Source organism: Amblyomma americanum, chromosome 10 (genome assembly GCF_052857255.1).
Source record: "Amblyomma americanum isolate KBUSLIRL-KWMA chromosome 10, ASM5285725v1, whole genome shotgun sequence".
NCBI lineage: Eukaryota > Metazoa > Arthropoda > Arachnida > Ixodida > Ixodidae > Amblyomma > Amblyomma americanum.
This window is the reverse complement of record NC_135506.1, coordinates 108,221,968-108,234,014: the sequence shown is the minus strand read 5'-3', so window position 1 is coordinate 108,234,014 and position 12,047 is coordinate 108,221,968. Positions and strand designations below refer to the sequence as shown.

The window sequence follows — 12,047 nt, the reverse complement described above, 5'->3', positions numbered from 1 at the left end:
TCCCTGATCTCTAGGAAGCCAACATTACTTCTTGCCCCTCTGTGCATGCGCGGCTAACGCAGGCAATCGAGGCCTTTGGGGAGACTCTCAGAGAAAGCCCGCCTTCAACTTCCCCCGATGCGCTTCCGGACCACTGGGAGGCTCCTGGCAGCGGCGATCCGAATCTTCCCGAAGAGCCATCCTCTCGGGAAGAGCAGCACGACGAGAACCGTGAGTGAGCGATTCGCCGTTGACATATGACTTGAACAGAGACCCTGCATGGAGGAGTGGATATAGTTATTGATACCGCAGTATTTAGAAGCAGGAGTATGCAAAGGCCGCAAGCTGCTTAGTTCGCTTATCTATGATACGTAATGAGGAACCACTACTCGTTTTATTCTCGCACGCCTTTGCTGATGAAGGCGTAAAGGATGTGCTTTGTGACGTACTCACGTCGGAGGGAATTCCTTCCCGATGTAGCGGCGACCGCACATCACGTGACCGACGTTCCTCAACACACATTAATCGTGTGCGCGGGGTCGTTGGCGGATGCTCATTTTTTTCTGCAAAGCGACGGTAGCCATATTTCAGTATGGAGAATGTTTTTAGTACGTGGCTAGAACATTTTGATATCGGCGGCAGACGTTTAAGGGATGCATGCATCTGTTCGAAAAAAACACTACTTTTTGCGTGGCTTGTAGCTTCTTCGGCTCGTATCAGCGGATGTAGCAAGTACCATTGGCCACAAAAGGTTACACGTTACGGGATGCGGCTATGCGGGAAAATTTATTTGGATCTAGCGACGTACGCTAATCGCGTGAAATGCCTGAAAGTGTTTGGAAACAATCAAGCGTTATTAGTTGATACTGGACGGCTGGGTTACGAGTTATCACAACAGTAAGATTTTATTTTTCTCGAGAACTCACATGCCGAAAACTCTTGAAGCTGACAGTATTCTTATACTTTTAACCACTATATCTCTCTTGTCTTTGGGGCACGCGCCTTCACCAAAGTATTATTTTCCTCGGACACGCATCCTGAAATATTTCGCTGTCTGTAGTGAATTTCAGAATTTTCGAGCTGGAAATTTATTTTCCGCCGCTTCAGTAATTCAGTCGCGTGATTTTAACACAATTTTTTAGATATCTGGCGTCTTTAGTGCCACGATAAGCCATTCGCCAACACAGCTACTACGCTTGCGGCATTTAACCATCTAAAAATACGCCCCAAATCATGTCTTCCAGCTATCGACGGAAGCGGAACGTTTGCGAGTGTTTACACAGCATTGGACGAAGCGGAGAGGGAGGTAAGTGAAGCATGCACCGATGTTCGCACTACCTTTCTCGGGGCGCTTTAGCAGGTGTTCTCAATATATAAAAGGCGCAATCGGGGCCCAGAATGAACTAACCAAGCACTAAAGCACTGGAACCGCATGGCGGATGACGGCCTTAGTTAATAAAAGGAGTATATGCAGCCAAATATCAATGCAATGACATTAGTGTTTAGGTAAGGAGCGGAATCCGCCATAGATGTCATAAAATTCGGTGATTGGCCGAGAGAGGTCCCGTGACCTTGTGACGTCGTCGCGACGTGCCTATCACGTTGTCAGCACAGCTATCTGCACCTAGCAGTCCGAATATGGAGGTTGCTGCACCGAGAATTTCAAAGAAACTGGCGTCACCACGCACCGAAGTTGCAGCAAAAACTATGGCAAATCTGAAATTTAATCCTATCGCTATCAACTTTGAAGGTGGCTTAAGCGTCCAGTTACGTTTCCCCTATTCTCGCAAAATTGCCTTTGCAATTACTCAATATATATCTCCTCCCAGAATTCGATAATGCTATATTGCGGATTCGTCACTGCTATGCCTGACTGCAAGGAATCCACCACTAACAAGCGCAGCGAAATGTTTCCCTTCGGCACCTTTCGCGCGGTGAGAATCGAAAGATGGCTGGGAGATGGCTGACATCGCAAAAGAACGAACAGAGGGGGCAGAAATGCTTGTATCGCAAGCAGCACAGGTCGTCGGCCCGATATTGCAATAGGATGGTCCCATCATGGCCCTTGTAGGGTCGGTCTTTGCCAATACAGCTCCATTGTTGGTCCAATTACTTGTGCTGCTTGGGATCTTGTTCCTTCATGGTTCGGCGCTATAGAACGTCATCTGAATTACCCACCAGCCCGACCCATAGCCCTTCTATGTCACCTGTACAAGCTCTGGGCAACACGCTACATGTACGGAGCGGTTTCTGAAGCAAGGCAAACCATTTCACCTCCCGGAAGTTGATTCACCTTGATGCAGAGCCTGCAACTTTGTTTCCCAAATAAACTGCGCGAAGACGGCGGCAACAAAGCAGGCACAAAGGCGGACAAAGGCCTTTCTCTTTGTCCCATTTTCTTCGTGCAGTTTTTTTTTTTGCAATAACTATAAACTGACCAGCCCAACATCTTCTAACAGCAACATTTAAACCTCGCTGCCCCGTAAACCTACAGCTACCACCGATCGCCTTCCCTGGTCTTTTGAAAGCAAACATTACTTCTTTCCACTCTCTGCATGCGCGTCTAACGTAGGCAAGCGACGCCTTTGGGGAGACTCACAGAGAAAGCCCACCTTCGACTTCCCCCGAGGCGCTTCCGGACCACTGGGAGGTACCTGGGAGCGGCGATCAGCATCTGCTCGAAGAGCCATCCTCTCGGGAAGAACAGCACGACAAGAACCGTAAGTGTGCGATTCGCGATTGACATGAGACTTGAACAGAGGCCTGCATGGAGGAGGGGATATAGTTATTGATACAGCAGTAATTAGAAGAAGGCATATGCAAAGGCCACTGGCTGCTTGCTTCGCTCATCTATGATACGTAATGAGGAACCACTATTTGTTATATTCTCGCACGCCTTTGCTGATGAAGGGGTAAAGGATGTTCCTTGTGTCGTTCTGAAGTCGGAGGGATTCCTTCCCTATGTAGCGGCGACCGCACATCAAATGACTGATGTACTCAACACACTCTCACCTTCGCGTTGCATGACCTGCCAAAGCCTATTTCTTCCTTTTGATTTCGACTAGGATGTCATTAACACGCGTTTGTTCCCTCACCCACTCTGCCGGCTTCCGGTCTCTCAACGTTACAAGTATCATTTTTCTTTCCTTGGCACGCTGGGTTGTCCTGTACTTAAGCTGAACCTTTTTCGTTAGCTTCCGTGTTTCTGCCTCGTAGGTGATTACCGGTAAGATACAGCTGTTGTACACTTTTCACTTGAGTGATATTGGTAAACTGCCATTCATAATCTGAGAGAACTTGCCATATGCACTCAACCTCATTTATACTTCTAGTTATTTCCCTCTCATGGTCCGCATCAGCTTTGACTACTTGTTCTAATTGGACGTATACCTTTACCACTTCCAGCACCTCGCTGCCAGTTGTGAACTGCTGTTTTCCTGCTAGGCTGTTATGCTGCTGGACATTACTTTGGTTTTTGCATGTTAGTTTTTAGACACACCTTTCTGTTCAGCCTGTCACACATATTGATCATAATTTGCAGTTCACCTCTGGAGTGACTCAGCGAGGCAATGTCATCAGCAAATTGCAGATTATTTAGGTATTCTCCATGAACTCTTATCCCCAAATGCTCCCAATTCATGCCTCGAAATACCTCCTGCAAACAAGAGGGCAATATCATTGGCGAGATCATGTCACCTTGCCTGAGGCCCTTCCTTGTTTGTATATTCTTGCTGAATTTATGCAGGACTATAGTAGCTATGGTGTTCCGTGTTCCAATGTGTGTGTCTACATTGGTGCATTCCAAAATTCACGCTGGCCCAAAGACAGATTCATACCAAGTGTCCCAGAGGAATGCCATTTTGCTGTATATACCTTCCAGTATTTTGATATAAGGCTCTTCTAAACCCTGAGTCTGTAATGCCTGTATAACTGCTGAGATTTACACTGACTCAAACAACTTCTCGTAATAAATAAAGGCTTTATATACGTGCTTGTTGTATTCTGAGCATTTTTATTTCACCTGATTGATAGTTTGAATCTGAAATATTGTGGTGTATCCTTTAGGAAAGCATGCCGGAATGTTTGGTTGGTTGAAGTTTAATGTTTTTCTGACTCTATTAGCGATTACCTTAGTAAATATCTTGCAGGCAATGGAGAGTAAGCTGATCAGCCTGTAACTTTTCAAGTTCATGGCCTCTATTTTTTGATGATTTAAGATAAAATTTGCTTCTGGTACGGTCAAGGGTCATAAGACATTGCGTAAACAGGGTGGCTAGTTTTTCTGGCACGATCTCTCCTCCGGTCTTCAACAGATCTGCTGTTACCTGATCCTCCCCACCTGCCTTTTCCTTTCCCATTGCTCTTGAGGCTTTCTTTACTTCCTCTCTCGTCACTGGCAGGATGACGCAGTGGTGTGGGACACTCTCTCTCATTGATGTTTCCGATTTCATTGGCTACTGTACAGATTTGTATAGAACTGTTTGGCTACTTTACCTATCTTATCCATGTTGTTAATGTTATTGCCCTCCTGTTCTCTTTCATTCTTCATTCATTCTTTATTTTTCTCACTATACAGTGAAAAAGGAGCCAAGGGAAAAGCCGTTCAAGCTCGGCTTGAGTTGTCTTTGGCCCCACTTATCAAGCAGGGGCAGCAGCGAGAAAAGCACAAAGAGCAATGTCCTAGGACACAGCTAGTTCAGTCAGCATAAAGCAAAATATAAAGCAATAAAAATGAAACTATAAGTGGTACAAACATTCAACTTGTCAAAATAAACTACATCACACAGCACTAATTGAGCAGTTATCACATGCTACACAAAATAATAAAGATTCAGCATATGAACATGGCAATGAGATCAGAAAATTGCAGTTTAGAAATCTTGTTATCTTGATTTATATAGTCAATTAACTTACATGGTAACAGATCATGCAGAACTCGTCGACCGTAATTAGACCGGCAGGTATTTTCCAAAATGGGGCAGACGTCGTAGAGTATACTGAATCGGCTAAGCGTTGTCAGGCAATGTCGGTAAGCGTATGGCTTCCACGCTTTTGACTAATCTAATATTCTCATGATAACCTAAGTCTATATAGCTCGCAAACTCTGGTGTATATTGAACTCCTGAAGAGGTGAGAGGTAGATTGCAGGTATGGTACGTTAGCAATTATGCGTTTCCTCTTCACCGCTTTTAGGCTGCCACTGTTCTTTAGAGCATGCGCGATTGTCTCCATATTGAGCTTCGTTATGTCGGTAACCTTGCGCTTGTTTATTACCTTGGCTAGCTCTGCTAGTTCTGTCCTGTCTGTAGGGTTAGTTCCCCTCATAGTTTGACGTTTCTTAATCAGATCTTTTGTGTCCTGAGATAGCTTACCGGTATCCTGTCGAACTGTCCTACCGCCTGTTTTTGCTGCGCACTGCCTAACGACAGTTGTCAAATTATACCTCATTGTATGCAAATTAAGATCGCCTTCCTCAGTTAAACTGAATATTGGTTTGACAGCGATATCCTGAACTACTCTTCCTTCCCTCTAACTGCTAACTCGTTAATGAACTTCTTCACTAGCTTCTTCCTTTCCGTCTTCAAGTCTAAGCTAATTATATTATGCTTGATTATGAACAATTTGAATGTCCGCATAGACGGCAGACCATTCTGTGCAAGGATATCTGGGCAAAACTTGAAGGAAAGGTGACACATTGCCAAATAAGCAGGGAGATTGAACTGTGGATAAAATAGCATGGGTGCTTGTTTTTATGTATATATCTTTAGTGCATGAAAATGACATAAGCATTGTGAGAGAACTCTCTTCTGGTGTGTGTGTACCGATGCGAAGCTACTCAATAGCGCTTCCAGAAAAGGCACTGTCTTTTTAAATTTAAGGTTTATATTACCTATTCACCGATCTGTGCAGACTAGTACCATTGCACTGCCTTTGTTTCGCGAATGGGCAAAATATTTAACACGACCTGCTAATCTATTACTATATTAAGGAAACTACAATGCACCTAATTGATACAAAGGAACTGATGTGAAAAAGTACTACTTGCGGCCTTTTCCTCTCTGTCACGGTCCACCTTAAGAACACTGAATTATCTGGGCAGTTCTTCACTCCACATGTGCTCATTCGCTACTCCCACTGCTCGGTTCTTTTTCAGAGGACGTCAATAACATTCCTTTGCACAGCCTGTTTCTCGCCTGTGAGAAGTGCGACGACCTCTTCACTAAGCAGTACAACTTAGAAATGCATACCCGGCGGAAACACTGGCATAGCACGGAGGGAATCCACCACTGCACGCACTGCACCTACACGAGCACTCGCAAGTAGGTCTTATAGTGCCGTTCGTTGCTTGACGCAATCGTGACTTTTGAACTGGAGAGATGTCCTTTCTTCTGAAAAGGCATCTTTTGAAGCCGTAAATATTTTTAAAAAGCAGAAATCGTGAAGTCGCCTTAAAAATACGCAATGAATGCTTGAATGACACGATTTAGGAACAGAGCACAACACAGTCATCAGCATTCTAATAGCAGTAGCGTGCTCGAAAGTGTCTCTTCGCGCTTCTTGTTCGCATTTTGTGTTCATTTTCTATCAAGAAACACTGCCCGCTTTTTCCAGCAAGCTTACAATTACAGTGCAATCGAGCCTGACGATCGCACTGATTGCGTTCGTTGTATTCGATGTTCGTTGTATGTGAACTTCTAATATTACACCGAAATTACAAAATCAGAAAAACAATACATATATTTGAGAAAGTGAGTTTGCGAGTTATATGCGTCTGATACTTGAAAGCAAGCCCTATCAAGGTGCCTTCCAAGCGGTCCACGGTGGCCATGTGCTCCCCACTGAGGACCTTGCCGCCAACAAACTGCTTTAGGGACACGACATAACTAATTAAGGTAAGCGTTCAAGGCAGGTGGAAATAGGTACGCCTCCTCGTCGTGGTCTTCATAATGTTCCCAGAAGTCTGGGAGCGCTCGTACTTTGCCTAAAATGCTTCATCAGTTCGTGGCTCAGTGATGTCGGCGTTAACGAAGTCACCCATGCCGGTCATGAGCCCAAGAAGGACACGTTGCCGCAAACACCTCGTGCGTCACAATCGTCTGCCACGCCTGGGTCCATCCGGCCGAGAATCTGGCGCAAGTACGCGCAGAACGTGTCAACTCCACAGCCTGTCTGGGCGTTGTCTACTCACGGTGGCAGCGCAGATTGTGGAGAGAAGATTGGGCTGGTGACCCTGGCCATGTGATCGGCTTGGCAAGCCAGGCATGCTGCGTGACTGCTATTAAAACTTCTCTAATCGCTACCTTTAGTTGATCGCCGACCTTGCGCTAATCTCACTTGCATTTTAGAGGTTTGCCCAGCCGGTGCACCCTTACCCAGTGATCACCGTTGTATTCCTTAACCCGTCGGCGTGCCTCGCCGCCGAGTTTGCGTATTTCTAATGCTGCATTTTGTTACTTTTCTGCGTCGCGATGTTCTCTTCAGAGCAATGCAACCGGGGCTGGGTGGCGTTATTCGCCATGTGCGGTCGCGGAAAGTGCGAGTTTTTATATACAGTTGTCGAGTTCATGGCGAAACCATGTTCGACCTAACCGAGTTGCACGGCTTAAGTCATTCGTTATATCTGAGACACAGTGCCACTCTTCTTACACACATTTTTACGGTAGCACCACCTTATTTCGTAATAAGCGAGTGTTCGTTATAACCGCGGCCGTTGTTTGCTGCCTCCCCAGTGTAGAAATCGGCACTCTGAAGCCGCTGCTGCGGTGTCAGAATTGAGCGAATCTCCCGTGTAGGAAATGGCCCGGCTGGTGCTTTTGGTAGCGGCCTCGACTCGGGCAAGTGGACGAGCCGCCCGCCAATTCTGGTCGACTCGTGGCCAGCCCCTCATAAGCGCATACCTTTATGGACGCTAAAGAATTTTGTGTGACTTTGCGCGTGCGAGTTTCAATGCTTGCAGAGCTGAACTGAGCAGTGGTACCTCAGACACTCCTCAATAAGCCTGATTATCAAGCATTACTGCTGAGTCGCTCACATTACAACTGAACTACGGGTGAGCCGAGGTTTCCTCAGCGAGGACAGAGGAAGGAAATGTCAGCAGGAGCGGAAAGAAAGTAAGCGTGAGACGTTCGCTCACGCGGAAGAGATGCGTCAGAAGCAGGCGAAGATGCGCCTAACATCAGCGGCAGAAATATAGATGGAAGGTGCGATCGTCACTGGCGAAATCATAACCTTGAAAGAGATGTTCACACATATCTAGACACCCTTAGCCTACCGTGTCCCACGTTTTCGTTACCGAAGTACCGGAAGACAGCCCACCGCCGGTGAGCGCGCGCTGATTGCTCCTGATGCTGCATGCGCACGCGCAGCTGCCGGGAACCTGGTGCCTCCTGGCACCGTCAGGATGATGTGTGAATGTGTACTGGCTTCGCGGGCTACAGGTACTACAGTACGGTACCAGTAACGGTAACATGGTACATGCTATGCTAAAGGTGTCGACTAAAGGAGGCATACGGAGAAGATATTCATAGTTGTGCGGTAATTCTGCTTATCCTTACCCTTCATGTATGCAGGGCTGATATCATCAGGCACGAGCGTACCCACGTTGGCAGGCGAGATTCCGTGTGCCATTTGTGTCAGAAGAGGTTCTCCCGGCCGGACATTCTGAAGGTTCACATGATAATCCACAGTGGTGAGAAGCCCTACGAGTGCAGCCAGTGCGGCAAGAAGTTCAGGGAACGCGCCCATGCAAGGAGGCACGAGCAGGTCATACACTCCCGCCGGTACCCGCTGACCTGCCCGCGGTGCGGGGCTGGTGCCGAGGACGTCACGAGGCTCAGGCGCCATACATGCAAGCCGCTGGGCACAACGGAGGGTAACGAAGAATTGAAGCGGGCCCGAGGCCGGCCACACTTAAGGGCAGACGGAACGGCGCCAAAGGTACGACCGCGTAACACAACAGAGGGTACGCCGCAGCAAGGAGGAGTGAAGCAGGGCCGAGGTCGTACACGTAAAGTAATAGCGCAAGATGCGTCTGCGCCGGCACCGTAGAAGCTTACGGGAGTTGCACTACCACCGCCAGGAGTGAAACCAGGTCAAGGTCGACCACGTAAAGAGGTAGTGCAAGATGCGTCAGCGATGTAGTGAGATGTTGCGACATTCAGCGTTCTGTACTGAATAAATAACTTTTTGTCCCATACACTTTACGTCTCCATTCCTCAAATGAAAAGCAAAAGGAAGTCAAACATTATTGGAAAAGACGAAGCCGTAGAAAACACCCCGGAACGTGATTACACCCGATGACAGCTTGTCTTGACAATGACGGGAAGGTTATATGTGGAGCCTTCCGGGGACTCCGGAACTTATTTTTTATTGGGGGAGACAAGACTTCGAGCTTATTTTGTTACATATTTGATGCTCAGTTGCACACATTTGTAATAATTTTTACTTTCCAATGTTCAAAGGTTGATGCAAACTGTATGTGGTGATGACACTCCAGCAGTCAGAAAGACAAGAAAAGGCTTCGAAAAGAAACTGTTTAAGGATTTGACTCTCGCTCACTATGAACTGAATGACTGGACGTCGGCGGTAGGCACAAGCGTGCTCAACGGTCATGGAAATGGATGCTTGCAGTTGTTGGCCGCGATAAAGAACCAAAGCCAACTACAACAATCCGGAAAGACGTGGAAGCATTCGTACCTAGCCTTGATCAATGTAGATAAGTCTGGTCGCATCTGGCGTCACGAAGCAAACTCATAAAGCCGCGTGCCGGTGCTTCTGAGTGCGAACGCACAAACAGTGCAAATATTCACGGCAATATAAAATGATGTAGCATGGGACGTTTTATAGACGGGAAGAAATACGCACGACGAGTGATCAGTTCGGTTAAAATTTTGTGCATAACTCATTTAAATTCTGCTAAATATGATAATGTACACGGTACAGACAGTTGACTTCTGTTGGAACGACTGCTTTGAGTTATTCATACACGAAATGTTCACAACTGGCTACGAAAACAAATAGCTCAGCCCCACTTTGTTTTGCACGAAAGGAGTCCTAGAACTGAAGTGCTTCAATTGTGCCCCGCCGCGGTGGCTTATTGGTTAGGGCACTCGACTACTGATCCGGAGTTCCCGCGTTCGAACCCGACCGCGGCGGCTCCGTTTTTATGGAGGAAAAACACTAAGGCGCCCGTGTACTGTGCGATGTCAGTGCACGTTAAAGATCCCCAGGTGGTCGAAATTATTCCGGAGCCCTCCACTACGGCACTTCTCTCTTCCATTCTTCTTTCACTCCCTCCTTTGCCCTTGCCTTACGGCGCGGTTCAGGTGTCCAACGATATCAGACAGATACTGCGCCATTTCCTTTCCCCCAAAAACCAATTATTATTATTATTAAGTGTTTCAATTGTCAGAAATCTGATCCAAGTGCAAGAAATTGGAGCCAGGGGGCAGGGGTGCACAACCCCCATAAAAAACTGTTGGGGGGGGGGGGGGTGGCTGCCCCCCTTGACCCTCCTGTGTCGGGGTTCTGGGTGGCTCCGTAATTCTGTCACGCCATCAAAAATTTCGGCCATAGGACGGTGCGCCTGGCCGCCTTACCATTTGTGCTCTTTTATGCTCTATAGCTACAGCCCGTCGATGGGGTAGCTGGCGTCATCTACCGAAACATCTTGACACAAGACCGGCCTAGCGAATTAGTTTTAATAAAAAAGTCTTTTCTTGACTACATAAGGTTGGCGTGTGTGTTACAGATATGCCTTCTAGAAAAGACTATATTCCATTGCGTGAGAAGAATGGGCGCGTTTCGACTTCGTAACTTCCGCTCCACTGGCAGAGAAAGCTGAACGGATTCTATTGATGCCGCCGCGGACCTAGCCGTGGAGGCAAAACTAGACTCCAAAGCGGCCTACGCTTTCAGAGAATCTGAGCCATGTCCGTTAAATCAAGCCTATACGCCGAAATTAGTGCAGCTGCCAATAGTTGACGTCTTTTCTTGTCTTACATCTGCAATTCACACTCACCTCATCATATGCTTCCCGTCCCGGTTAGCTCAGTTGTTAGAGCAACTGCTTCGGTGAAGCGGTGGTCCCGGGTTCAAACCCCCGACCGGAACGAACTTAACTGAGTTTTGAGAAAGTTGTACAATAGCCCTCCTTTATGTGCACGGTGGTGCACAGCTGGTTGCAAATGAGTAATAACTTCCTTATTACGAATCTAAGATGTGTGGGAGTTTAGATTTTATGCCATACCTTACCTTATCGCAATGTAAATAATCAACAAAGGTTTTGCCGTGGCGACGTCGTCACGCGCACTCTACACGGCGATAATGGTGGCTGGTTGGTTAGTGTTCTTTGAACAGAGAATCGTGCTGGACTGTTTTCAATACGATGAACGCATGAATGTACAATTATTCTCAATTCGTGAGGTCTCCGTTTTAAGCAAGTTTAGACGAATTCCCAGTACAACGATGTGCATTCTGTCTACGTGACAGTAAACTGTGACACCCGAACGAACGAACTGAACGAACATAACTGAGAAGCTTCTGAAAAAAGTGTACAATAGACTTTTTTATAGCCGTATTGTAGCGCTCGGCTGGATGCAAATGAGTAATTACTCTTATTACCACCGTGAGATGCATGGGAATCTATATTTTATGCTATACATTACCACATCGCAATGTAAATAATGAAAAAAGGTTTTGCCGTGGCGACGTCGTCACGCGCATTCTACACGGCGGGACTGGTGGCTGATTGTTCTTTGAACAGGGAATCGTGCTGGACTGTCTTCAATACGATGAACACGTGAATGTACAATTATTCCTAATTCGTGAGGTCTTTGTTTTTAGCCAGTTTAGACGAATTCCCAGTACATGTGCATTCTGTCTACATGACAGTAAACTGACACCCGAATGAATGCGGCGCAGTTTTCCATAAAGGCAGTATGTGGTGGTACGCTTTAGAAATTGGCGAGGATGCCACTCGCCTAATTTGAGGCCGAAAAGAAGCAGTAAAACTGCTCGTTCCTGCTCCACTCAGGCATAACAGTATAAATCCGAGCTTTTAAAACAAT

The 12,047-nt window shown here is 46.7% G+C and overlaps 1 protein-coding gene across 1 annotated transcript in view; it reads left to right on the top strand.

Annotated features, from left to right (window-relative positions):
- LOC144108616 (uncharacterized) overlaps window positions 1–9,027 on the top strand; it is a 41,651-nt gene extending 32,624 nt beyond the window's left edge. The window contains exons 10-14 of the mRNA XM_077641808.1: window positions 63–210; window positions 1,224–1,285; window positions 2,552–2,699; window positions 6,134–6,299; window positions 8,550–9,027. Coding sequence (XP_077497934.1) covers window positions 63–210; window positions 1,224–1,285; window positions 2,552–2,699; window positions 6,134–6,299; window positions 8,550–9,027 — 1,002 coding nt within the window. The remainder of the gene's footprint in view (window positions 1–62; window positions 211–1,223; window positions 1,286–2,551; window positions 2,700–6,133; window positions 6,300–8,549) is intronic.
- The last annotated feature ends 3,020 nt before the right edge of the window (window positions 9,028–12,047 follow it).